This window comes from Anoplopoma fimbria, chromosome 3 (assembly GCF_027596085.1).
Source record: "Anoplopoma fimbria isolate UVic2021 breed Golden Eagle Sablefish chromosome 3, Afim_UVic_2022, whole genome shotgun sequence".
Taxonomy (NCBI): domain Eukaryota; kingdom Metazoa; phylum Chordata; class Actinopteri; order Perciformes; family Anoplopomatidae; genus Anoplopoma; species Anoplopoma fimbria.
The window spans coordinates 25,505,869-25,533,347 of NC_072451.1; the positions used below are offsets into that span (position 1 = coordinate 25,505,869).

Below are 27,479 nucleotides of genomic sequence, written 5' to 3' on the forward strand. Positions count from 1 at the left end.
ATATATATATATATATAGTGTGTCTATTTCTATTTCTCTCTCTCTCTCTTTATATATATATGTATGCATATATGTATATTATATATATATGTGTATGTATATATGTATATACAGTACCAGTCAAAAGTTTGGACACACCTTCTCATTCAGGGTTTTTTCTTTATTTTTATTTATTTTTTTTTTATTTTTTTCTACATTGTAGATTAATATTGAAGACATCTAAACTATGAAGGAACACATATGGGATTATGTGGTAAACAAACAAATGCTCAACAAACCAGAATATGTACTGTATATACATATATACATACACATATATATATATATAATATACATATATGCATACATATATATAATAAGAGAGAAATAGACACACATATATACATACATATATATATATAGTATATATATATATATAGTACCAGTCAAAAGTTTGGACACACCTTCTCATTCAACTACTTTGAAGAATCTAAAATATAAAACATATTCTGTTTGTTGAGCATTTGTTTGTTTACCACATAATTCCATATGTGTTCCTTCATAGTTTGGATGTCTTCAATATGAATCTACAATGTAAAAAATAAAAATAAAGAAAACCATTGAATGAGAAGGTGTGTCCAAACTTTTGATGGTCTATACAAACCAGAATATGTTTTATATTATTATATTATATAAATAGTTATATAGATATATATATATATATATATATTATATATATAGTATGTATATATACATATATATATATATGTATATATGTGTGTCTATTTCTCTCTCTCTCTCTCTTTTTATATATATATATGTATGCATATATGTATATTATATATATATGTGTATGTATATATGTGTATGTATATATGTATATACAGTACCAGTCAAAAGTTTGGACACACCTCATTCAATGTTTTTTCTTTATTTTTATTTTCTACATTGTAGATTAATATTGAAGACATCTAAACTATGAAGGAACACATATGGAATTATGTGGTAAACAAACAAATGCTCAACAAACCAGAATATGTTTTTTTTTTTTTTTTTTTTTTTTTGAGAAGGTGTGTCCAAACTTTTGACTGGTAATATACATATATATATATATATATATATATATATATGTGTGTGTCTATTTTCTCTCTCTCTCTCTTTATATATATATATATATGTATGCATATATGTATATTATATATATATGTGTATGTATATATGTATATACAGTACCAGTCAAAAGTTTGGACACACCTTCTCATTCAATGTTTTTTCTTTATTTTTTATTTTTTTCTACATTGTAGATTAATATTGAAGACATCCAAACTATGAAGGAACACATGTGGAATTATGTGGTAAACAAACAAATGCTCAACAAACCAGAATATGTTTTTATATTTTTTTTGAGAAGGTGTGTCCAAACTTTTGACTGGTACTGTATAATTATTTAGTTATTTTGAATGATATTTATATTCCATATCCATATTATCCATCCATTTTATCATAACATGCTTAATCCAGACATTTTGACTGGTACTGGATTCTTATCTTATAGTGTATAATGTGTGAAGGACACAAGGACACTCTGGACAGGTCGCCAGTCTGTCGCAGGGCTGATATTTGTATTATTTATTGTTATTTTATATACTGCCATATGATCAGGTTGGGGGAAGGTTCATTTATGTATGTAAATTGTGTTAAATGTATAAAACCAATAAATACACTGTATCTCAAAGCTTATCATTTTGTGATAACACATTATTAAAAAAAAGTGTTGTCACTTATAATGAGGTTGCACTGAGTGGCCCAGTAACACTATATTAAAAACTTAGTAAACAGCAGGCCAGTTAGAAAGAAAAACCCAAAAAACTATGGGGGCATATCTCTTGATCTTCCCTGGCGGATGGAGTTTGTTGAATTGCCATGGAGATATTCGTCATCTTTTTTTTCCATCACAATGATTGAAGTAAAAAATAAATAAAAAGATAAAGCGCAAAGGCCTTGAGTGATAATCAAATTTCTAGGGGGAGGAAATGCTGCACAGGTCTGACACTCTTGCACATGGTGCACAACCAGAAGCAACCTCATAATATGATGAAAGATTTCCAGAGTGCAGAGAGAGAGGTTCCTGCAGAATAACACAAGAGAGCTGATAAAACCCCAAAACTTAAAGCTTCTGGGGGGATGAGTCAAAAACTAGGTGAGTCATAGATAAGTCATAAAGTAATACATTCAGTCATTGCGTAAAAAACGTTTTTGGAGGAATGTCTCTCACAATGGTTTCCTCTTAAACCTTTCCCAAATTGGGGGTTATTCTTCAATTTACTATTGTTACTTTTTTATCTCTCAACACAATTAACTTTTCAGTTTCAGTGTTGAACAGGTTTACACGTGGTGGTCGTATTTACGATGACAGCCAATAATGTAAAGGTAAACAAACAAGACATTGTTCACATTTCACAGATTTAGATTGCGTCTCATCATGTTAACATTGTCCACTAGGTGATGCAGTGCTGCTTCACAGTGAGAAGGTGAATGGGTTTGAATCAACTGTAGAGCTAGGCCTTTCTTTTACATTGACAACAATGATAAAAACAGACTGATAATTATATTTATTATGAAAATGAATGAAAGGAATTTGAATTAAACCTTAAATCCAAAGTTCTTGTATATGCTTTGGCAAATGGTCTGCAGTAATTTCAAGAATGAGTAATTTCCTTAAACAGACTTAATTTAAGGTAGCCTATTGAGGGGTTTTTTAAGTCATTGTTAACATCAAAACTCCTTGAAGTTTATAAAACATGTCGAATACATTAAACATTTGCAAAACCTTATATGTTTTAAAATGAGCATTGTTAATACCTGCTTGCACCCTCCCCTTACAACATAAATCAGACAGGAAAGCATCACGGACTGTTCCAAAATGCCGAAGGGTTTCCAACTTAAAACATAGAAAAGCTATTTATCAGTGTCACATTTTCAGACATTTGGGCGGGAAAGCCAGCGTTAATCTAAATTCTTGCCCCCTCTCAGCTCTTCTTTACTCAATAATATTGCCTGACCACCTTTGATGTTGCTATGCATGTGACATTTTTCAATTTAAAGCAAAAGTTCATGTCATCTGCCACCAGAGGGCAACAGCATTTAATGCTGTATGTAAACCTCCTTCATACACAGACAGTTAACACAACACTTTTATCACCCCAGTGAAACTATACAATGTTCACACTGTGTGAATTATCAAACCCGAGAACAGGAAGGAACAGATCATAACCAAACAAGACTGATCAGAAAATTGTATGTGCTTGCTATTCTTGAGCAGGTTTGAATAAATCGTTGAACCACATATTGTACTTTATCCAACGAGTGTCATAAATCAATGGCAATGAAAGTTCAGTCATAGAGAAACTATCATTTCCCGGCAGTAATCTAAGATTGATTTGTGTGAATGAGTTCACAGCTGACTCAATTGTTATATGCCATTTTTAAATCAAGAAATACTCTCACTTTCAAAGATGATTGGATTCAAACGATAATTAATCATAGTTGATCTCTGTTGAGGAAATAAACTCTCTTTCATTCATACTGTACTTCACAGCAGTTTATTTGCTGCATTAAAAGGTCTGAAGCAAAAGCTCCTACAACAAACATATATTAAATGTTTCCATTAGAAAGTGACCGGGTGGATAAAGAAGAGAAATGTTAGATAGAAAACACAGTCAAATACAGCACAGACCAAAATATTTATTTGCCTTGTTAGTGTCACTATGGTTTAAGGAACACTGAACAGATCTCATTTCATATCATTTTCATTGCACAATACTTACCAAGGATTTTCAGCAAGAATCATACTTCAAATGTCCCCTTCAGGCACAACTCAAACAAGCCACTGCATGTGTTTATGCTGTTTCACAAAAAGCCCTCATCTGTCAGGGGAGCTTGGCTTGCGCTTCGAGCCAGAACAGTTTCATTTATTTTCTTATCCATCAGCGTATATCCGTCGTCCAATGTCCACTGCAAATCAGCGAGTCAACACTTTTTATTGGTTGCAGGCCAGGGAGCTTAACTCTCAGTAAGCTCTAATTATACTCTAAAGGTTTGTGCTTGTTTGGGGTGACTGACAAAATTGTCTGCTTTCCCACCCAGTGTAGAAGATTTCCAAACAGGCTATGTAACATTGTTATAGTAGTAAAAGTGGCTCCATCAGAGACTGGAAAAGCTGATATCCAGTCCTTCTGATGAGGGTAATTTGTGTATAATGATATGTGATTCTCTGAAGTAGAGTAAGACCACCTCAGCCACACTGTTACATTATGGACTTCTTTCTCCATCCAGATGATTGTAACCAACACCTGGAGATAAAACCCGGGGGAATTTCACTGGGAAAAAAACAAGGGAAACATTCTTTCACAAAACTAAAAAACCATATCATTTGTTGAGTGGTGTAATATTTGATCTTATCTTCTGAGCAGTATCATCTGAGGAGCATATCTCCTGGGTAGAGACAAATACAGCTAAGCAATGAATAAATCAGAATAAAATAAGAATGCTAGCTTGAAAACCGCACTCACAATTGTGCAGCGGAGCAGCTTGAAAAATTGTCAGTCTTGTAAATATTTGTACACCTGTAGGACTTTTCTTGGTGAACAAAACCGAAGTGGGCTAATGCCAGAAAAGAAAATATGTTAAAATGAGATGTTTGTGCAAAACCCCAGATTGTGTTTGTGAAAGTCCAGTACTAGTGGTTTTAAAATAACATCTGTCTGCAATATCTTTGCATGGCAACTATGGTTGAGGTCCGGGAAAGTTCAGGGTTAAGGTTTTCGAAAAAAGACATTAGGTTCTATTCCTCCATGACAAATCACAAAAAGACTAAAATACTTTTTAGAAAAACTTTTGAAAAATGTATGTTTTCTAAGATAATAACCTTGCTATCCTATTAAATATCTAATGAAATGGGGACTGGGAAGACACAACATCTTTAATGGGGACCTTGTGCTGCATAGTGGATGTAACCAAACATTTCCTAAACTTAACATCCTGTCACAAAAGGATATACATCCTATTACAGATTGTAAATACACCATCTCATGGCATCTTTAACATTACAGTGAAAATACTTCCGACCTCTGCCGATAATGGGGTTGCCTTTGCAGGTCTTTTCTTTCTATGTCGTTTTGTTGGTGGTAGATATGAAGTCATGCCTGGATTGTGATAAATTGGCTGTCTACATTCATGCCCACAAGAGGGTGAAACACTTAGATGTTGGTACTAGTCCTCACCTAAAACATCAGGGTAAAGTAACACACATCAAATCTCCTGAACCTTTAAACATTAACATGGATGTTTTTATTTGCACGTTCATGCTCCCAGCAGGAGAAAAACAACTTATTTGGCAACTCCTGTTATATTTTTTTTCATCATCACGCCCCGACAATTATTTTTTGATTCCTTTTCTTTTTTGTTTGCTTTCGTTTCTCCATTTCTTGCACATGCAGTTTACAAATGGATGGTTGCAAAAGAAGGAAATGTTGTATCAGTATTGTTATTAAGTCTACAGCATGTGAGACAATTCTGTCTTCAATTCTAATGCAGTTTGTTTTTGTACTGTGTGCCAAAGTAAAGTTTCTCACACAATGATAAATGGCTTCTCGGATATGTTTTGTTTCATGTGAATGCAAAACAACAGCAACGGTGAAGGGATAAAACTCATATTGCCTGAAAGGAATGCTGAAGACAACACACTGTATCATCACAAGGCCATTTTGTTCTGTGAGCAGAGAGTAAGACCAGAATTGCACAAAAAGACTGAGGCAATTAGTGAATAAATCACATCAAACCTAATTTATTTAAGCTGTTTAATGATCGGGTCGCAGCTGGGGTAGAAATAGGAAATTCTCTGATTATTTCTATGTGACACAATGCACAGTGTCGTGTGTTCTGGAGTGAAAGTGTAGTAAACAACCAAATGGATCACCAGTATCCTGCAGGCCAAGGAAAAGAAAAAGGGCAAGTCCATGAAACGCCTCGTTGGGCTTAAGGAGTGTGTTTGGATGTGAGTGAGTATAAACAGAGAACAGAGCTATCCTATGTCCACTCAGGCACTCAAGGCTCATTAATATCTGTCACAAAGCGTTCAACAAAAATCTCTGTGAAACAAACACTACTGCGTGTTTTCAGTAGTTAACAGAAAAGGCTTATACTGGATACGCGATATGGCGATGCTGACAAGTGTTTTTAATGCAAGGCTTTTTACCTGTCAGATCACAAAATGACTTATGGACGGTTTCTCCATATCTGATTCAGGACAACTGATGTTTCCTACATCAGTGTCGAGATCTCCTGAGAATACTGACAAGCATGAGATTCAACAGGTTTTTACAGGTGTATTTCCACACTTATTAAGGTCTAAGTTCGGACAGCAACCTAAATTTGTAATGGCTACATTTGTCACACTTTACTTAATTCAATATAATTGTACATTGTTTTTAAGTTGTCAGGGAATATTAAAATCTTACTAATAAAGTTGATGCAAATAGGCCATTCATTTTAGATGCATTCCATATGCATTACTGACTTTAAAAAAGTGACTAATGATTCGTTACTTCTTCTTTTCGGTCTTTTTTTTTTATCGTCAGTTAAGGTGAACTTTTCTTTTTATTGATTCTGAGATACAACCTTTATGGTCTGATAAGACTTATTGTGTGCCATCTGTTGGGGACTTCCTCTCACAATTAAAAGTAAATGAGCAACAGCAACACTTATAGATAAGATATTTCTATTAAAAGCGTGCTCACATACAGTGCACGCTTGAACCCCGATGGCAGTAACCTACCCTGCTGTTTTGGGCTGACGTGACTAGATTTCTGTATCCAAATATATTTGAACTAATAGCAAATTCGGCATAAAAACCTCTGTAGAGGCATGTATTTAGTTGTTTCTGTTAGTTGTACATGCCTGATAATGGATGTCTGAAGACGGAGAAGAGGTTTACTGCAGTGGCATTGAACAGACAGTGCAGTTGCACTGGGGCCTCGGGGGGTGGGGGGGCCTGTAAGAGAGCAAGCCCTCTATCAACGTGTTTGGCGATGAACGAGTACTTGCAAGTTATTCAGAATGCCACCCTGGAATAACGCGAGTGTGGTTGTGTGCGTGTGTGTGTGGGACCGTGTGCATGCTTCAGAGTGAACTGTGGCCCGTTGTTATTCATGCTATTTGGCCTGATTTATATAGTAAGTACAGTAGTTGCACCTATATGTAATAATGTGTAACATGGGTATGTGGTGTATGTATGTCTTTGTACATTTAGATGCAGAGTGGAATGAATTGAAATGCCTGTGCTTGTGCATACGTTCCATGCTGAACATGCATATGTTGCATATGTTGCATTGTTTTAATTGTTATATTGATATTAAAAATGATTTGGTGTTCCTTCCTTTAACATCTGTCCCAGTTTGAGCAAAATCAATAAAAAAGCACTGATATGAGTGTGTGCTTGTATTCAAAGAGGAACATGTCATTACAGGAAGGAGATTCTAATATCTGATCTGTTAACACACGTGAAAATACATAAAGCCAAGGATTTGGGCAGGATTGGCTTACACAGTTGCATCTTAGCACACAACAGACAATTCAATTGTCTGTTATTCTTTGTGTTAAATGCTCTTCTTAAGTGCAATCATTTACTCAGGTAGAGGTATTTTTTGGATAGGGGTTGAGAACAAGGTATTAATAATGTCATAAACACTATTCAGGAGCCATTGAGGAAGGCTTAGTATTTCTCAATATGTAACTGTCAGTGTGAGGGGAGTTAGAACCTTTAAGAGTTTAACAGACCAGACTCATATTACAACAACCACAGGCAACATAAGAGATTAATCTATGGTTTCCTTTTTCTAAATCTCAAAGTATGATTTAAATGAACTTGTTTGACTTAAATAAAAAATATCATAGTTCTTTTTCTACAAAACCCCTACATTAGGTGGGGGCAAACATGGTAAGACTAGTATTTGGATTCAGCAACACATCATGAAGTATTTGGGGAAAAACCTAACAAAAAAAAAGAAAGCATATCAATATTGGTTCTGGGAAAAAAAAGAGAAAAAAAGAAAGCTGTGACGAAGTGCAAAGGTGAGTTGCGTTTATGGAAATATGATCCCTGGCACTGCCATATAAGAGTGCCTCACCTTGCCTGCAGAGACACAAGAAGAGAGCAACAAAGCAGCTGGAGCCTTAAGGTGAGTTCTTGTAATCTTTAAAGAGAAAGAGACACTGCACTGATTGTATTAGAAATGTCCTTAATCATAAATATTCTATCAGACAAGATTCAGTAAGATTTATATAATTTCTAGCAGTTTTGTTTGGATTATTCTTAATTTTACCTAACTTTACTTTTCTTAACTTTACAAGTAAAAGAACACTTCAAATCAAATCTATGTAGATGTGTCAGATTGAGCCAAAATGCAAATTTTAATTTCAATCTCTGGGCAGGTCTTTGTTAAGAATTAAAATGTTATACTTTAATTCAAAGAGGTATTTAAGGTAAGAGCACAGATTCAGTGAAGAGATGTGGATTCTTTTTTCATCAGCTTATCAAAACCAAAAACATTTAATTTGTTTTTTACCAAAAGATCAGAATTAGTCTTTTAACCAAAAAAAAGTACTTACTTTATTCAATGGGTGTCAAAATGACTGTGTTTAACGACCAAGAGTTGTAGAGTTAATAAGTGTAAATGTGTTAAATACATGTACATGCACATATACACAGAGAGCCACTATAAAAATATTTGTTCAAGGTTCAAAGTTTCAAATGTGAATAGGAAAGGTGTGGGAGGAACTCAGGTGCAATCATCAAAGAGTGATAAGGCTGATTGCAGGTAATTCATTGCATCCTTCTGGCTTCTTTTAGAGCTGCAACTACAGACCACACCATGCGGTTCAACACGATGTTCTTCCTGCTGATCCTATCCTCTCTCTGCCTCGCACTGGCGCAAAGTAAGAATCCGTAAAAGAGCAGCTGGTTTCTGTCGTTAGTGTCACATAGATGGCATTTAATACACAGCAAAGATAAAACGAAGGCCAATGAGGCATGTTTATTGCCTCTGTAACTGTGTGGGCAGATGTGGCCTAACTATGTACTTATTGCACTGTTCAGGATCTTTACCATTATATTACCTTTTGATTCATTTATTTGACCATGCTGCACAAATCATATTATACTGTGGTGGCACTGGATTGCACTGGATTTCTGACTTTACTGTACTGGATTTCTTTCACTTCAGTGACCTATGAAGACTGCTGCTTTAAGTATGTAAAACAAATGAACCCGCGCATTCAAAAACACGCAGTGGAGTACAGACGTCAGGTGTTAGATGGAGGCTGCAACATCCCTGCTGTAATGTAAGTAAACATGCACAGATGAAGAGAACATCCACTGTAAAACTGAACGGACTTTAACTGCCTAAACTCTCTTTTTAACAGATGTTTTCTCTCATTACTACTTAAAATAAACATCTTATAAACTATAGCATCTTTTTATATTGTTGGTCATTAGTGCATTTTATTTATATTAATAAATTGTTTATATTTATACCATTATATATACCACTACTTGTGTACATAACAGTCCTGTCTATTATTTACCTTTACCTGTCTGTTGAGAGAGATGCAGAGAAAAAAATTTTTAAATTCCTTGTAAGTGCACCCAGTAACGCTGATTCTGATTCTTACTTTTCCTCTAGCTTCACAATGAGGAAGGGGCGTGAGCTGTGCACGGACCCCAGAGAGAGATGGGTAAACGACCTGGTGAAGAAGATTGACAAAAGGGCACTCAGAAATGACCACAATAAATCAAAGAAGGTGGGTGATTACTCGTTTGCACTGAAAAAGTGTCCATCCAATCAAGTAATCAAGTCCATTTTTAATGCCTAGCAAAATATCCTGAAAAACCCTGATAGTGCAGTATGTATATTACCAGTGTGCTATGGATATCTGTTTGTTGCAGTAATATTCAAACGTATGTCTTTGCTCTTCCCAGCACCAACAGCCGAACAGAAACTGAGGGCAATCCGCCTGCTACGTTGGCCCCCCGGGTATATTTCATCCATCTGCCAGATATTATCATTAAGGCTTGGTTTTTATGGAGGTTTTATGGTGTCTTACTGTAAGTCAGTCAGGGTGGTTGGCCAATGAAATCTTGTAGCATTACTTTTGCTTTCACTCTGCACTAAGATAAAGGTCAAAGCTTGGGTAGAATCGAGCAGCACTATGTTGTTCAGGAATTAACTGCTGGTGCCGAGTTGCCACCATTTAAATACATAAATGCCTTCAATAGCATGGCTGCTTCAATGACAATATTTGTTTCCTTGCCTTTTAAGACACAAGGTATTCAATAAGCTGTTTAATTACTGGTGATAATATTAGATATATCTGTAATATTCTTTGCATGAATGTCTAAATGTCCATCAAATGCTTGTTATGCAAACACAAATTGTTAAAGGTAAATGTCTCTGAAATGTGTATCATAGAAAAGGAGAACTCTTGTCTTAATTTTTTCAAAATATTTTTAATGTCTATTTTTTCATACATGTATCATTATAGGTTTAAGTTTGTGTTCCCATAAAAACATTATTACAATAAACTTGCTTATCCTCTCCTAGTGTTTTCGCCTTTGCCCATTTTTGCATAATTACATTTTACTTATCTAAAACAGGGAATGTTATGTTCAAAAAATGATGTGTCCTTGCTCACACAAATTTATGAAGAGTTTGAATTATATGAGGAAAATATTCCTGAAAATTGAATGGTGTGAGCAAATTTTAAGAACATGTATATTGTACGAAGCATACAGCTTTAATAATGAAAGTTTACCTTAAGGCATGAGCTCCTTAAAATGAAACTATTAGGTTTATTTATGAGGCTGCTATAAAGCACAATTCTCCTCCTCACCTAATGTTATCATTATTAAATGCACTTTATGCTGACAATATTTTACTTCATAACAGTTTAAACACAATTTTAATAAGACACAGTTATATGTAACTAGTAGATATGTTATTGATCTCACCTCAAACAACGGAATTCATTACCAAAGTTTCTGCTATTGATCACTGCAATAAAAAAAGATCAGCACAATTCGGAAGATCAACTCATTCTTGATATGTAGGCAGTGAATCCCAAGATTTGAAGTGAATTATCCCCCATTATCAATATTGTAATGTTTCCACTTGCTGCATCTAAAGGGCTTCATAAACAGATAATCTACATGTGAGATGCTTTTAAAATTTTGTTAAGCTGCTACAGTAATTTCACACCCCGTTTGCTTATAAATGCACACAATCTTATATACCTTTAAGCTCCCCATTTTCATGTTTTTCTTATCCTATCTTGTCTTTAAATGTATAAATTTCAAAGCGACTAGGACTTTGATTGCAGTTAATTTGCTTTTCACAGAATGCCAAGGCAATTCGATGAAACATTTAACAAACTAAGCCATTAAATTCCTCAGATTAAAGTGCAAAAATATCTGCAGAATGAAATCAGACACACATGACGCTTTAATGAGAGTAAGTGTGAATGTTATGTGCTGATTTACAATCAGCAGTATCTGATCTGACATTGTGTTGAGATTCAGTCATAGATTTTTGTGTTTTACTCTCTGATCTCTATGGGCATCCACAAGCACTGCTGGGACATGCAGCAGATAAGATCTCACTATGAGTAACGCAGTGTGTTTGACTGCACCGTGGGGGGAGTTTTACACATCATCTCAATTTATGTACACATGACTGAGAGGTGAGAGCGATCAAAAGTTTTTAAAGTAGGGCAATCAACATAAAAGAAATCCTCCACACACGGAGGTGAAGTATTTGTTTGAATAGGCTGCCAACATTGCCTAAAGGGAAGATAGATAACCTGACAAATATATAGTAATTATATATATTAATTATCATGACATTAACAGCATATCAGATATTGATGGATATTCAAAATTGCATAGGTTATGACTAATAGATCTAGCACTTCCAGAGGTCAAATAATTGGGTTGCAGCATTAAAAGGATTTTGGTGCAGAGGCTAAAGTTTCTTCTTGTTTATAACACAACAATGCTGACAGTTGTTCTGCACTCTTTGCTTTTGCATGCTGAGGCAGAAAGAATTGGCTGGTTGGCGTTGTGATCAGACATTTTGGCCTTCTTTTATCAAGGGGAAAATACCAATGAACATAAAACACGAGACAGGGAAACAATATGTGGAGAAATCCCTTAACACTAAAACAAATTGTGATGAATTACAAGAAGTACGATTATGAAGCACATATAGGCCAGCAAGCAGAGACAAATGTGAAAAGTCATGGCACAGACTTGTTTCCAAAGGTTGTATCTCTGCCATCTTCATAACTTAGAAGACTATAAAGTTCATGTTAACAGAAGTCTATGCAAGTTTGGTGTAAAAGACTGTTGGAAATAAATCATGAGTTCTGAGTGTAAAAACAATTAAGAAAGACGAAGGCAGTTGAAAAGCATTACCTACAACAAAGTTATTTGAAAATGACATCATGTATAGCCATGCCTTATTAACCTTAACCCCAAAATTGTCATGGTAACTAATTTACTTTTACTGTGTTTGCAGGATCATAGATAACTATTATTATATCATGCTAACATTTGAGTTGTTTGTCGTTTTAAAGGTCAGAAAAATGACATGTTGAATTCAGTTCATAATTGCTTTCAAGAGATGAGATCAAATTAAGATATTACTATTTTTACACTTTTTTTTACTATTTTAATAAAACAAAAAATAATGTACATGTAAGATATAATGAGATATGACTGTAGAAAATTCACAATTTTGCAGAAATCTGACCTTTATTAATCACTTTCAGTTATAAACTCCACATCATCCTTTGTACAAAAGATCTCTAGGGACATTTATGTGAAGTTCTGCATTATTATGTCTAAAATATGAATCAGTTTCAATTTTATTGGTTTATAACAAACGTGGTATTTATTAAAAGGTCAAATCAATGAGTCAAAACTAAAATAAAAACTAATCGAAAGCAAAACCTCAGTCAGGAGGAAATTAGCTTAGCTTAGCATAAAGACTGGAAGAAGGGGGAAACAGCATGACTGGCTCTCTCCAAAGCTCCAAAAATACACCTGCCCGAACCAACGGCCAGTAAGGAAGATAAGCACATTTCCCAATAAGTTGAACGATTGATAAACTAAACTACATGATGATACAGACCACAGAGTCGCGTTTGTATAAGCGGCCATCGGAGCATGCACTCCATGTGAGTCCCATCTGGGACCCTTTGATGCAAGTCTGGCTGTAGCCCACAGCCTCCTCAGTCCTCCTCTTTTGGATACGGTGCAGCAAAATCCGGTAAGTCCCATTGATGGGGCATTTCAAGTCTAGGCTGCTGTCGAGGACATGGACCTTGGTGATGCCAAGATCCTCCAGGGCTGCCTTCACATTCAGTTCATCTGCAGTCAGGATGTGGGAAGGCTCCACTAGGTGGTAGGGTGTGGGGCTACAAGCTAGGTAGACCCCAGGGTATTCAATACCTCTCGTCCACTTGATGTCCATGATCTGTTCCACAGTGAGGCGATCCACAGGAACCGGCCTCAGGAGGCCCGCAATGATCTCCTTGCATGATTGGGGTACATAGGGTGGAATGGCATAGGAGCCCTGCAGGATACAACGCCTGAGCCGGCCTGTGTTTGCAGCTTTGAATGGCATAGTGGCAGTCACCATGAAGTAAAGCAAGATACCCAGCGCCCACATATCTGCATATTGACCGATGTAACCTTTCTCTTTGAACAGCTCAGGGGCTGTATAAGGTGGAGAGCCACAGAATGTGAGAAGGACATCGGTGGGAGGGCAGACCTTACTGAATCCAAAGTCACCCACTTTAATGCAGTAGGTGTTTGTGTAGAAGACGTTCTCTGCCTTCAGGTCCCTGTGGACGATGTTATTATCATGCTGGGGAAAAAGAAAAAAGAGAAATGTTTGAGGCATTACTTATTTAATCAGCTCTCCTGCACAGTTGGTTTAAGGTATGGGAACCTTTGAATGCAGGGTTACAAGCGAAAGCTATATTCTTTAGTGTTATCAATGCCTGTATGCATTGTTCTACAGCTCTAAGATATGAGGTATCTTCGAGAAACGTATCTTAAAATGAAGTCCTATCAAGCATTTTGTTGTTTAAATAGTCTGCATTGGGAATCTCTTCTCTCTATGCACTGCTCACAATGTCCACCTAAAGACTGGTGACTTACCATATGTTTGACTGCAGACAGGACCTGAGAAAACACAAGCTTGCTCTCCAGGTCTGAGAGGCGCCCCCTGGTGCTGATACGGGAGAACAGCTCTCCTCCGCTGGCATACTCCATCACCAGGTAGAGCCTCTTGGACGTCTCCACCACCTCATACAGGCGGACGATATTGGGGTGAGCCAACTTCTCCATGCAAGAGATTTCGGAGGCAAAAGGCGCTTGTGATCTCTTGCCCAGACGGACCTTATCCAGGATTTTTACTGCAACTCTTTCTATCAGAGGACGACATATATGGGCAATGAGGCCACAAGGAACACACACGCAAAAAAAATTCAATGCTTTTTCTATCAATCAATCTTCCTTGTGTTGTGAAGTGTTGCTTCTTCTTTTTGTTTTGATCCACGCCTGTTTATTAATTCCTACAGAGTGCCTGTTTTTCAGAATCATCGTCATGTTGCACACAAACTGCTAGTTGTGAAAGCTGACGATAGTAGTGGATGGCTGGTTGCTGAGATGTCATCTGACAGCTGGAATGACCCAAACTGGACTGACAGCGTAATATGTCGAGCTGAGCTGTACAAAAGTTTCTTCACGTTCATTTTTTCATTCAACAGAGAGTTCCAGCTTATATGTATATTGGGTAACAAGTAATTTCACATATACATACAAATACATTTTAATGATACTTAAATGGAAAATGTGATATAATACAAATACAAATCTCTCATAATATAACATGAAAACTCAACCAAAAAGTACTTAAACCCAGGCAGGGACAGATAAGATGAAACAGTAATATTCAGTTTAAGTAAACTAACATGACCCACTTTTTTGGCAGTATTTTCAGTGGTGCTTCGGGTGTTTTACCTGGGAGAGATATGAGAGCTGTGGCCTTTTCTGACCAAATTATAATTACTTTGACAGATTTAGGGCAATAACTCTGGGACACATGAACTTTATTGGCATTAAGAAGCACCCAGCATCTCACCTTTGGTCAGGTCGTGTATCCCCAATCTAACCTGGGAGAAGTTTCCAGAGCCGATCTCTCCTCTCAGCTTGTAAAGGCCCACCCGCCGTCCAGATGTCAGATCATCCATCACCCTCTCTGAATGGGTCAAATCATAAAGGGCCTTCCCAAACGCAGTGAGCTGCATCAATTCCTCCTCCACTGCCATGTTCTCCTTGGTCTCCAACTTTTTCCCTGCCTTTGGGGACGTCAGGGTGATATCTTCCTGACATGGAGTTGCCTTTAAGTGAGCCCCTGAGAAGGAGAACAGAATCAAAGGAATGCAACAGAAATGTTGAATAAGATTTACATTTTAAAATATTATTCACTGCATCGAATTGCCTTAAATATAAATAAATCTAGCTAAATAATAAAATATTACAATTTTAATTTAGCAGTGTGTTTGTACTCACTTGCTTTCCCTTTTATGTTCTTCTTATTCCTTTCTGTGTTGAGGGCATTATTTCTGCTGTTCAAATACATGATTTGTATCCCAGATGGCACTTTTCTTTTGTAATCTGATTTTAGTAAATTACAGAGAGAAAAAAAATCCACAAAACAAAAACTGATGGACAAAAAGTGATTTGAAATGATGTGAGCAGCATGATGTTAATGCCAAAACATCTGCATGCATCAGCAAAAATGCCCTATAAGTGTTTCTCAGATATCCATCTGCTTGTCCAGATGCTGTTGTAAAACAACGGCTCTTTTTCGCCTGCTGTCTCCCTTTGCTGCTGTATTGTCTCCTGCTGTATAATCCAGGACTACTGCATGACGTCCTGTAATCCCAGAGTGTTGGGCTCCTCCCTGACGGACAGACAGACAATAGACAGGCTTTACAGTGGCTTCTTTAAACCCCAGACATGAACATACCGCCTGATGCATTTGCTTAAACAGGACATTTATGGGATTATACAATACATACTATACAATTCGTATGACTATCAATACGGTTAGGGGTCACTTGACCGAGAAAAGGTTATAAAGTGCAGTTAAAGTGGTTCAGTTTCCTGTAGTCAGAACATTTAATGAAGACTCACTGTAAATTGCTTTTTACATTATAAATCAATGTTTAATAATCTATTTTTTTTCTTTGTCAGATGTGCTGTGTTTATTTATGGCTGAACAAATAATTATATTCAATTCAATTCAATTTATTTGTATAGCCCACAAATCACAAATTGCTTCAGAGGGCTTTACAATCCGTACAGCATACGACATCCTCTGTCCAAGGACTCTCGCATCGGAACAGGAAAAACTCCCCCATAAACCCCTTTTAACAGGGCTGAAGATAAGGAAGAAATCCTTCGGGAATACAACAGATGAGGGATCGTTCTCAAAGGATGGATAGAAGTGCAATAAATGTCATGTGTATAGAATGAATAACGTAATAGAATTAAAACACAGTCAATGCATATGTTATAAATAATTCATATAGTAAGAATAGTAAGCAGAATAATGATGGAAAAACAGCAGCAGTGGATATAATAGAATAATATTGATAATCAAAGAATAAATGGTAGCAGTGACTAATAATAACCCAAAAACATTTGAATACCTATAATTTTCCAGCAAATCAAAACAAAAAATGACTTTACCTTCACAACCTCAACGGAAAGCTGAAAGTAGTGAACCAAGAGTCTGCGATTGTGGCCTTCTGATCGGGCTACACTGTTACACAGTGACCCAGACTCTGACCATGACACCAGACGGACATCTGGTCACACCTTCTGCACAGGAATTCTGATGAACTGTTACTCGTCACTACCGTCAACCTCTGCTGCCAAGACTGGACATAGCACAGTCATCATGCATAAGCTTGCATGTCTGTGTCACAAACGACTCAGTATAATCCAATCACCACCTCAGTGATCGTCTCAGCACATGCAATGCTGGAGGATTGTTGGGAATGCATTAAGGAAAGGTTAACTGGAGATGGGTGAGAGGCTGCATTCAAACAGGTATGTTTGTAATAGAGGGGGCATTTTCCTTTTTTTTCAGGACAAAAAAAGCAACCTATATCACTGCTAGGTTATGAAAACCTTGACCCAATTTAACAGACATAGAAGAGGCCCCTAACTTCCAATATAAAGAATGAAGAGGAGAGAAGAGATTTTAAGAAATGAAAACGAAAAAACATTAGGAAAAAAAATAAAATATCATAGGTTATCCTAAGTAATGTAGCTAAAACAGTTGAATGTCTTGGAGATTTATCAGCTAAACCACTTTATACAATATATTAAATAACAGTTTACATTACAGTTTTTTGGACTGCCCTCTCCTCCTTAAGTACCCCTTAAATTTGGAAAAACAGTTGTGGCCACCTCTATAGAGTTTTATAGTTTTCTGACAATATGTCATATCATCTACATAATTAAATCAAGTAATGACTACGACTTAATCCGGGTTTTACCAGGATTATGATTAATTTCAATAAGATTTGTTGTAATTTAAAGAAAGGAATCAACAATTGAAACTGCTGAAGGTGTCACCTTAATCAAGGTGTCTGAGTGCTGATGGCTCTCTGAACGATGATCCGTTGATCCTGGTGAAAATGAGGGGAGCATATCAGCACTTCAAAGAAGGACTAACACCTTATTAAGATATGAATGGAGAATCAGGAAAAATACCAACATTATAACATGGCTAAATGTCTGCCTGTGATTAAAACAAGATTGTTTAGAATGTAATGGGTTATGTCTGGAAAAAGGAACAAAACAGAATATCTAGGTTGCCCTTTTTAGATTAATTTATTCAAGGTGTATTCTGGGCCTTTTTGCCAGTTAACTGTGTTCTTAGTTAAGTTTCCATTTTAACTCATGAATTATCTTAATAAACAGAGATTGACATTGCTTAAAAGTAAGTTATTCTAATGTGTAATCTTGGCTCTTTCCTCTGCAGAGTAAAAGAAGATTTTAAGGGCTAGCTCTGAAAGGTCTGGCCATTTGGTGTCATGTTGAATAAACACAAAGGTGCTGGAGATTTCTGAAGGGGAGGCTCAGGCCCCCACGCTGATCCTGTTTATGTGGTTGGGCCAGGTTTTGTTTTAAGTCGGAGGTGCTAAACACCTTCCCCCTGAGATAAAAGATGATTAATGCCTTTGAATGAGCGACGCTTTAATGGCTCAAGGCTACTTAAGCCCTTCATTAGTGTGAGCTCGGGCCGGTCGACACACTCGAGCCACTGGGTCCCCGGCGGCAGAATCAGAAAAGCTGCAGAGATTTCCTTTGAAGTGGGCCCTGCCTGTAAGAACTCCATCCCACAAAGCATTCAGCATGGAAATTTGAATTTGCTCTCACTTTTTTTGACCCCTCACCACATTGAGAGCTGGTTTTCAGGTGACATTTGGGGCTGAAGCTTGATCCCATATAAATATCAGAGGCATCAGTAAGCAGAGGGACACTCAGTATTTGGCAGCTGAGGAGCAGATTAGGACTAGAGCCATGGATGTATCACGGCCATTTCTTCTCCTCCTGTGTGCCCTCCACCTGACCTGTAAGTACTGTTTGCTCTATTCTCTGCTGCTGTTGTGACATGTAAAGAATGAGCTTTTCACTAACTGGACAGACACAAATATGCTCAAATATAATTTTCCCTTATGATATGACTGTAAACATTAGTGTAGCAGAGGGAGTGATGCTGCAACCATAGGGGGGTCCATTCACTTTCCATTTCACTAAATATTAACCTTTTTTTCCCATGCAAATCCAAAACGAATTTTCTTGATCATGAATAGTCATGCGTGATATTTAAAAAAAAATGAATAGTGTATTTCTTTGAAATCTAAACATGTATAGGTCTGTCTTAGCCTAAATAACTGCTAATTAATGCAATTCTTTGACAAATGACATTGACTAAAATGGATCATGCACTATTGCAACATGTGCAACATATTGTGATCTTTTGGATCTGAATTTGCTCATTTTGGAAAATATATTTACAATCATTATTAAGAAAAAATATGCTTACTCTAGAACAACTAAAATGTCAACAAAGTTAACTCCCTGATGTTTGTGTTATGTTTTCTAGTGACTGGAGTGTTGAGCAAACACATAGCTCACAGAAACCTGATCACACAGAGACTGTGCTGCAAAAGACAGAGCCACCTTGTTTACATCGGACAAGGTAAAGCTCCAACACATGTTCTACATCAGCCATTTGTTTTTATTTGCCAGAGACCTCTAACAGAAGTCAAAGAATGATTTGTCAAAACTAAATGGGAAATTTAAAAGCTAATGAGACTATATATTTTTGAAAGAATAATCTTTGACATAATCATTTATATCAAATTGTATAATATATAACATGTGTTTCTCTCACTCTCTCCACAGACATCTCTGGGAGTCCTGTCAGTGTGGATGTGGGGATCTGCAGGTCGCATTGTGGAGGAGCATCCAGGCCACCACATGAAACAGGAGCACAGGATTACTCCAAACACTCATCAATGCTGGAATTTCTCAGGAGCAAAAAAGTAAGTTTCCCCCAAACGGCCACAAGGGCGCGCTGTAACTTTGTTATTGTCTTCATTTTTCCTGCTCATATTCCAATAGAAAATAAACTTCATAATGTAAATAATTATAACTGAAGCACCAAGAATCACTTACTTAATTATTAAAAGCATGATTGTTTTTCTGAGATAAGTATAGGGGGCCCCTCTGCACAAACCAAACAATAAAACCATAAACATTATTCAATTATTATGTCAAAATGAAAAACAATGAGCAGCACTAAATTGATGCTCTCAGAAACTGTGGCATGTCTGAACCAAACAACTAATTACTCTCAACCCTCACATCAGGTGAGGACTGGCACACCTGCCTCTCAGGACGACCCGGAGCCGCTCGGCCAGCTGCCATCCTGCGGGATGAACCAGGTGTGCGGGCCGACCGGCATGCGTGTGGACCGGGTCCTTCTGTTGGAGGGGCCCCGGGAGGTGGAGGTCATCGAGGAGTGCCACTGTGAGGTCAAGCTGACTCAGTGCATCAGGGTCCCCGCACTGAGGACCTACCACTACGAGACGCCGTATGAGACGGTCATCGACGTGGGAGGATGCTCCCGGTCCAAGGGCTCACCAGGTGTGTGTGTGTGTGTGTGTGTGTGTGTGTGTGTGTGTGTGTGTGTGTGTGTGTACCTGTATAACAACAATCAAAACAGGAAGAGGGGCTCAACTACACAGTGAGCAGCTAATCAGATGAATGAACTCACAACAAATGGCAAGTTCTTACTACAGACAGAACAAGTGATCAGTTTAAAACAAATTGGGATATAGACTATAGACTATAGAAAACATTTCAAACCAGGCCAAAGGGGAAATGAAGGAACTCGTGGTTGTTTAATGCCTTCACTCAAATTACATTGACCAAATAAAATGAACCGTACTTTTTTTATTCTATTCCACATCAAAATATGATTTAGGTTCATGTATTAGTATGTTTATAGGTATGACATTATAACAGTGATAATGGTATCCTCTGCAGGCCCGTAGTCAAAGCAGCACTGCACTGCTAGTATTGGTTTCACCACTTCTCATTATGATGATGAAGTTAAAATCTTTCTTTTACTTTGTGGCCATTTCTAGATTGTAGCTAAATGTTGTGCATGAGTTGGATTCAGTGGTGAAATATCTGCATTCTTATCGGTCTCTTTTCTAAAACATACTGTATTACACTTCTCTCTAACAGCACCGGAACGAAACACAACCTATGAAGTTGATGTCTAGTGTATTAGAAGACACATTGGTCCGTTTGGGAGTGATCACAAAGCTAATCCTGTGTTATAAATGTTGCTATTCTGTTTATTTTCCTTTTGATCAAAGATTATAACTCAGCTATTTCTTCAGATCATTAACAACTCTAACTTTTTCTTTGTTAATCCTCCGCAGAGGGATTCTCCTGTCTCCCCACTAAGTTTGACTCAGTCTTGGTGGAAACCCCCAACAAAGCAGACCTTATCCAGACAGTGGTGATCTGTGAGCTGAAGGAGAGCTGCTACAGGGTCCCATACGTGGAGTATTACTATGAAACAGTCCACCATGCAGATGGAGTAAAAGAGGAGAGGCTCAAAGTAGGTTTTAACTCTGAAATATCAGTGAAACGTTTTATTTCTACACCTCATAAATCATCATTCTTGATCATCCACAACAACAAAAACTGTGTAATTCCAACTTTATGTTTGTATCCAGCCTTTCAAAATAAATTTCATCTCTTCTGCATACTTAACACTAGAAGAGTGATACATTTGGGAAGCCACTTTCACACTCTGACTTTTGTAGTAAAGTCGAGAGGAAACGAGGGTTTCGGTAGGTGCCAGACAGTAATGAAGTATCTTTATTCATCAGACACATGTGTGGAAGACAGTACTTAATTAGGCTAATCCCCTGGCCAGTGGCTGGACTGCAGAATGGGTGGCATGCGTAGTCATTACACAATACACATGCTAGACTGGCAGATTTTAGTTCAGGATCAACTTTATTCAGGAAAATACAATTAAACCTGATTGAAACAGCTATGTTGGTCATGTTGAAAATGAGGATTTATACTCATTACTCTCTCTAAATCTTTTACTATTCACAAAAGCCCCACTTTGATGCACTTACTACAAAGTTCATCCCCGACCCTCACAAAGATCTAAATAATTATTAAAAAAGAAAACAGACTTAAGATTTAAGTGGTTTTCCTGGTCATTTGTTGTTCCTCAGCTCCAAAGGTGCGAGCCCAGTGCAAACACAAATGGCTCCTGCAGGTGTCGAATCAGGGCAGTTAAATTGCTAAACAACAGCTGGGCTCCAACTCAACTGGGTCAATATTTGTGACCAGCTGTGAGCTTATTGCCCTCTCTCTGTGTTGCTAATTTTCCACAGGAAATAGATGTGGGCAGATGTTTGGGAGGCTGCACTATAGGAAACCGATGCCTTCTCAGGTAAGCATGAACACAGCTGCCACACACACACACACACACACACACACACACACACACACACACACACACACACACACACACACACACACACACACACACACACACACACACCTCCTCTGCCTCTCTCATAACAATTGCCTGTGAGCTCTGACACTTTCTGCACTCAGCATGTTGTCCACGATTAAATCCCTCACCAAATGTCCCTCTGTTAGAAATCCCAGACTTCTAGCAGTGTGCGATAGAAGGTGTTTCTTTGTACTATTTTCCCTCCTCTAGTCATGAAATAAAGTAAAATGATATGATGGAAGGAATAGATGTTAAATAAGGAATGTGAACCTCTCATTCTTTTCAAATAAGTGAGATAAACTGATATTTTACAGTTTAAGTAACTCCATCAAACATGTCAACATGTTGCAGCACTTTAATGAAGCTATATTGTGTTTACACTGAGTGAAATATTTAAAAGCAAGACCGAAGATGCTTTATGGTTGTACCATTATATCAAGTTGAAATATTCTTGATATAGAGTGACTTATTTTAGACACATTTTCCCTACATTCACCCTGACTTGTTCTTTATCTTTGAAAAACGTTGGTCTTGAAACTATAATTTAAAAACAAGCACATTTTTTGGGATGCAAAGCGTGAGTTTGTTATCAACGCCCCAAAAGCAGGTCAGTCCGGTTTAGAAGAGGTCGATGCATGGGATTCATTTTGTGTATTGTAAAGTTGTAAACCATTTATATCAGCAGTTTCTTGGCCAGACATAAAATAGCGTCATTAAAAGCTTAGGCGTGCTTTATTGTAGTTGAAATGGACAATAAAAGTTGCAAAATGTCACTGGACTGACGTCATGTCTCCAGATCATAACATGAAAGAACCTCACGTACTGAAGATAACTGTCACAGTCACTAGACACAACAACAGGAGGCCATATTTAGATAGATAACTTACGTATTTTAATGTTGTTTATTTGTAGAGATGTATAGATATATATATATATATAGATAGATAGATAGATAGATAGATAGATAGATAGATAGATAGATAGATAGATAGATAGATAGATAGATAGATAGATAGATAGATAGATAGATAGATAGATAGATAGATAGATAGATAGATTTCAGTGCACACAGTGATTTGAATGTTCTTTCGATTTTCTTTTGCAGGAGTCAATCTGATCCTGCAATCTGCCACTTATGGGCTGAAAGACAGTCCAGCTCCTGCTCTCCTCAGGGCTACGAGAGCCACAGCTTCCTCAACCAGCATGGTCAGATACGCACCATCCTCTCCATCACCTCCTGTCTTTGCCAGAGCTGAACACTGCGCCACCTACTGGGAAAGAAAACTTCCAATCTCTTCACATAAATTGAGGATTTATAATTCACAGCCTGTTGATGACACCACAACTACTGTAACATTTGTTTAAGAAATTGCTTGCCTAAAGTATAATTGTATTATATGTAATATATGTAAAAATGATAATTTTGTAAATAAATTTAATACAAAAATGTGTGAAGACTTGTGATGGGACCACTGCACAAAACATTTTTACTTAACTGCTTATAAAACTTTTTTGGGAAGTCACATTATGAAGAAAAACAAGTTGAAATGGCCCTTGAGACATTCTAACACAGAGTTAATTTAATGTGTAGCCCTGTTTCAAATTCAACTACATAAACTCTTTTGAGTTCCAGAAACAAGAGGAAGTATTGGGATGCCTGAGAGACAGTCTTTTAGACTTTAAAGAAGCACTGAAATCTGAAATAGACTTTGAAGAACCACTGGAAAGGAGCACAGGAAAAGCAAACCAAATTCCCAAATGTCCCTTTGAAGAAAAACACGTGCAGGTAGTTATCTTGATATGAACGTGTGAAACAACTCTTTTGTGTTTTATTCTGTCACACTAAAAGGGTTTTTTTATGACTTACTTGCAAGGTGTGATGTAGAAGGAAAACTTTGATCTGTTAAATGTGTATTACCTGTCAAGTTGTCCTTTACTCCTGCGTAATTGTGCGTAAAGATCAAAGTCACCAAATGGCACAGTGAGCCAGCTGAGTCTGCTTTGATGAACAAATCCAAAAATAATCACGTTTAAAGAACAATTTACATTTGTTTGTTTTTTAGTCCAGGGTTAGTTCTGTATCTAGAGTGGTGAAGGTTCAACTCCATCCAGTGTACAGACTAGTATCAGTATAACATGCTGGACCTACAACTTAAGGGAATTAACACTGAAAGTAATATTCATAACTTATGTCAAACTGCTCTAAATCTAAAGAAATTTGTCTTTTTTTATATGGAAAATGAAAGAAATGACCCAGAAGTTGCAGTTATATTTCCAGCACCACACCAGCTTAGCCAGTACAGGAGGTCATTCCAGCTGAAGCTCTTTTAAAATGACAAAACTGCAAATTTGGTGCTTATCCAGCTGTAGCTGTATAAGCAGTTATGTAAATCCAGCGACGTGTAGCCAGCGACACCCGTCTCTTTATGGAAGTAATTGGTTTCCACCTAAGACACTGCGTCCTTTATCCTAAATGAATGGGTTCGTTTAGGCCAGTGGACCTCCTGTGGTGAGTCCACTTCCTCAGGACATCAGCTCCAGCTTTCTCCAGTTCATATTCGTTACATTCCTCCTCTATAAAATCATACAGAGATCAAATATATCCCACAACAGCAACATCAGTGCTCAGTAAGTACCAAGCTTTTTTTTTTTTTCAAAGGCTGGATTAGTTTATTTGAGCCTTTATTGCCAGACGTGGGGTCAATGGGCTTGAATGAAATCTACAGTCCGGTTCACACCTTGTTAACGCTGCCATTAGTCTCCCTTTACATTCGCCGATTGGTGATTTACATTTGCGACTAAATAGCATCTTTACTGCTGTTTGCCAAGGCTCTGGGGGCCCTGGAGAGCCAAGGGGACAGTTTGATATAAAAAGTCCAGCTTCCAGGAGCCAGCAGTCACTCGCACTCCAAGTTGCTGACCGGTTGTGTGGTCCGAGGACACCGACGCAGAAAAACAAAAAGGATCTGAACTTTTTTTTTTTAGACATGATGCTTTTTGTGATCAGCTTGGCAGCTTTGGTGTGCACCATCCCTGCACGGCCTCCACTCAGCTACCTGGAGAATGAGTCAAAGGAGGTACACTCAGCTGCCATCAAGAGGCTTTTGGAGGTTTTTGGGATGGAGGACCCTCCTGCTGTCCATGGACACAAGCAGGCCCCTCAGTACATGCTTGACCTGTACAACACCGTTGCAGATGTGGACGGTGTGACCAGAGACCCCTATCTTCTGGAGGGGAATACTGTGCGCAGTTTCTTTGACAAATGTAAGTTTTTTTTTTTAATTGGTGCATTTTTACAGCAGCTATTGTAGAAAATGAAGTATGATCACGTTTGTTCTGGTCTCTAATGATATTATTTCCATTGCAGTGCACAGTGAACAGGTGGAGTTCAGGTTCAATTTGTCCACGGTTGCTAGAACTGAGAAGGTTCTCACTGCAGAGCTCCATCTTTTCAAGCTAAGACCTCAGGCAACCCTGACATTCAACAGACACCATTTCTGCCAGGTATGTACCATTACATAACATTATAGTTACAATTTAATGGAGTGAAGTGAATCCAGCCAGATGTATCTCTCTGTTGGACATTACTGTAACCCTTCATCTCTTCTGTCTCATCCAGGTGAGTGTTTATCAGCTGCTTGACACCAGCAGAAACAACAGCACACAGGACAGGAAGCTTCTGTCTTCTCGACTCATCCCAGTCCACTCTACTGGTTGGGAAGTGTTCACCATCACACAAGCAGTAAGTATCCACTTCTCTTTAGGGCCTGCACTAATTTATGTTGGTGCATTCTGAGCACAACTTTTTGAATGATGTGTTTTTGAACGGCTAATAATGTGAACTTCTTCATGAAGGTGCGCTCCTGGATGGTGGATGAAGGCAGTAACCTGGGGCTCCACGTGGTGGTTCGGACCCTGGGAGGAAGCATGATGGATCTGAAACTGATCCGCTTCGCATCAGGAAGCAACCACCACCAGAGTAAACAGCCCATGTTGGTCCTCTTCACAGACGATGGCCGCCGCTCTGCTACTCTTGAAAGCATAGGTGAGATTTAGGTGTTTTAAAAATGTCATTTGAGTGATAAGGTTATGCCCAGTAATAGTAAAAATACACAGTGTATTTTGAAGAATTTCTCTCAAACGAATCTTTGCACATTTCTTAGCAATCAGCTACCATATACAGTTATAAAAGATAATCTGATTTCCAATGCTATTTGGCTATCAAAACAATACTCAAATCAGTCGGCTGCTGACAATATATCTCTTTTTCGGAATAAGAGCAATGTGGGAAGGAAAAACAAAAAATTGAAAAAATAAAAGGACATGCTGTGCCCCAATTTATAAGAACCCATGTATAAAATACTGTGTCTTTCTTTTTCTAACAAAATACTCTTTTTTTGCTCACCAGACCCAAATGACACCACAGCCACTTCCAGCCTGCCCCATGCCCCAATGTTAGGTCCATCCACCCGCATCGCCCGCTCCCTGGACTACAGCGAGGAGGAAGGTGCGTCTTTGCCCTGCCAGCGCCAGCCCCTCTATGTCGACTTCGAGGAGATCGGCTGGTCAGGCTGGATCGTGTCTCCCCGCGGCTACAACGCTTACCACTGCAAAGGCTCCTGCCCCTTCCCTCTGGGGCAGAACATGAGGCCGACCAACCACGCCACCGTCCAGTCCATCATCAACGCTCTGAAGCTGATCAAAGGCATTGAGAAGCCGTGCTGCGTGCCCGACAAGCTCTTCTCCATCAACCTGCTCTACTTCGATGATGATGAGAATGTGGTGCTGAAACAGTATAATGACATGGTGGCTGGAAGCTGTGGCTGCCACTGACATCAACCGGTCACTGGGGTCGGGCTGCACAGATATTCATAAGAAATACAATGTAAATTTAGGTTTTTGTGTATAGATAGTCAGCTGCCCTTTAAAATGAGTAATGTGCAGAGTCCCATGTGTGGCATTGTAATATATGTAAATATCCATAAATTATAATATATGGCAGTGATGGAAGTGATATCCTGTGAAAGATGTGAATGTGTTTATTTTATTTTTTTCTGTTGTGAATTTTTACAGTCAGAATAAATGGTGTAAAAAAAAAAAGATTGTAGAATTAATTTATTTGCAACATATTTTTCTCTCAAAGGTGTGACATTATTTCAGGTAGGTTTAAACAGAAGTGTTATTGATTATAACAGAACCACTACACAGTAGAAGTGGTCAACATTCAGTCAAAGG

The 27,479-nt window shown here is 37.8% G+C and overlaps 4 protein-coding genes across 4 annotated transcripts; 3 read left to right on the forward strand and 1 right to left on the reverse strand.

Annotated features, from left to right (window-relative positions):
* The first annotated feature begins 8,183 nt into the window (after positions 1–8,183).
* ccl25a (chemokine (C-C motif) ligand 25a) lies at positions 8,184–10,629 on the forward strand. Its single transcript, XM_054596351.1, has 5 exons — positions 8,184–8,216; positions 8,888–8,973; positions 9,261–9,378; positions 9,720–9,837; positions 10,016–10,629. Exons 2-5 carry the CDS (start codon positions 8,910–8,912, stop codon positions 10,037–10,039), a joined length of 324 nt encoding a protein of 107 aa, XP_054452326.1. The 5' UTR covers positions 8,184–8,216; positions 8,888–8,909; the 3' UTR covers positions 10,040–10,629.
* Positions 10,630–13,205: 2,576 nt separating this feature from the next.
* On the reverse strand, positions 13,206–15,408 carry LOC129089354 (serine/threonine-protein kinase NIM1-like). The gene is made up of 3 exons (XM_054596767.1): positions 15,243–15,408; positions 14,258–14,526; positions 13,206–13,961 (listed from the first exon to the last, which is right to left on the reverse strand). The coding sequence occupies exons 1-3, from the start codon at positions 15,406–15,408 to the stop codon at positions 13,206–13,208; spliced, it is 1,191 nt and encodes a 396-aa protein (XP_054452742.1).
* Positions 15,409–18,703: 3,295 nt separating this feature from the next.
* On the forward strand, positions 18,704–23,500 carry pnhd (pinhead). Its single transcript, XM_054596768.1, has 7 exons — positions 18,704–18,755; positions 19,290–19,385; positions 19,592–19,731; positions 20,059–20,335; positions 21,142–21,323; positions 22,120–22,178; positions 23,350–23,500. The coding sequence occupies exons 1-7, from the start codon at positions 18,704–18,706 to the stop codon at positions 23,498–23,500; spliced, it is 957 nt and encodes a 318-aa protein (XP_054452743.1).
* A 1,731-nt stretch (positions 23,501–25,231) lies between these two features.
* Positions 25,232–27,077, forward strand: admp (anti-dorsalizing morphogenic protein). The gene is made up of 5 exons (XM_054596704.1): positions 25,232–25,508; positions 25,612–25,748; positions 25,864–25,986; positions 26,100–26,289; positions 26,653–27,077. The coding sequence occupies exons 1-5, from the start codon at positions 25,232–25,234 to the stop codon at positions 27,075–27,077; spliced, it is 1,152 nt and encodes a 383-aa protein (XP_054452679.1).
* The last annotated feature ends 402 nt before the right edge of the window (positions 27,078–27,479 follow it).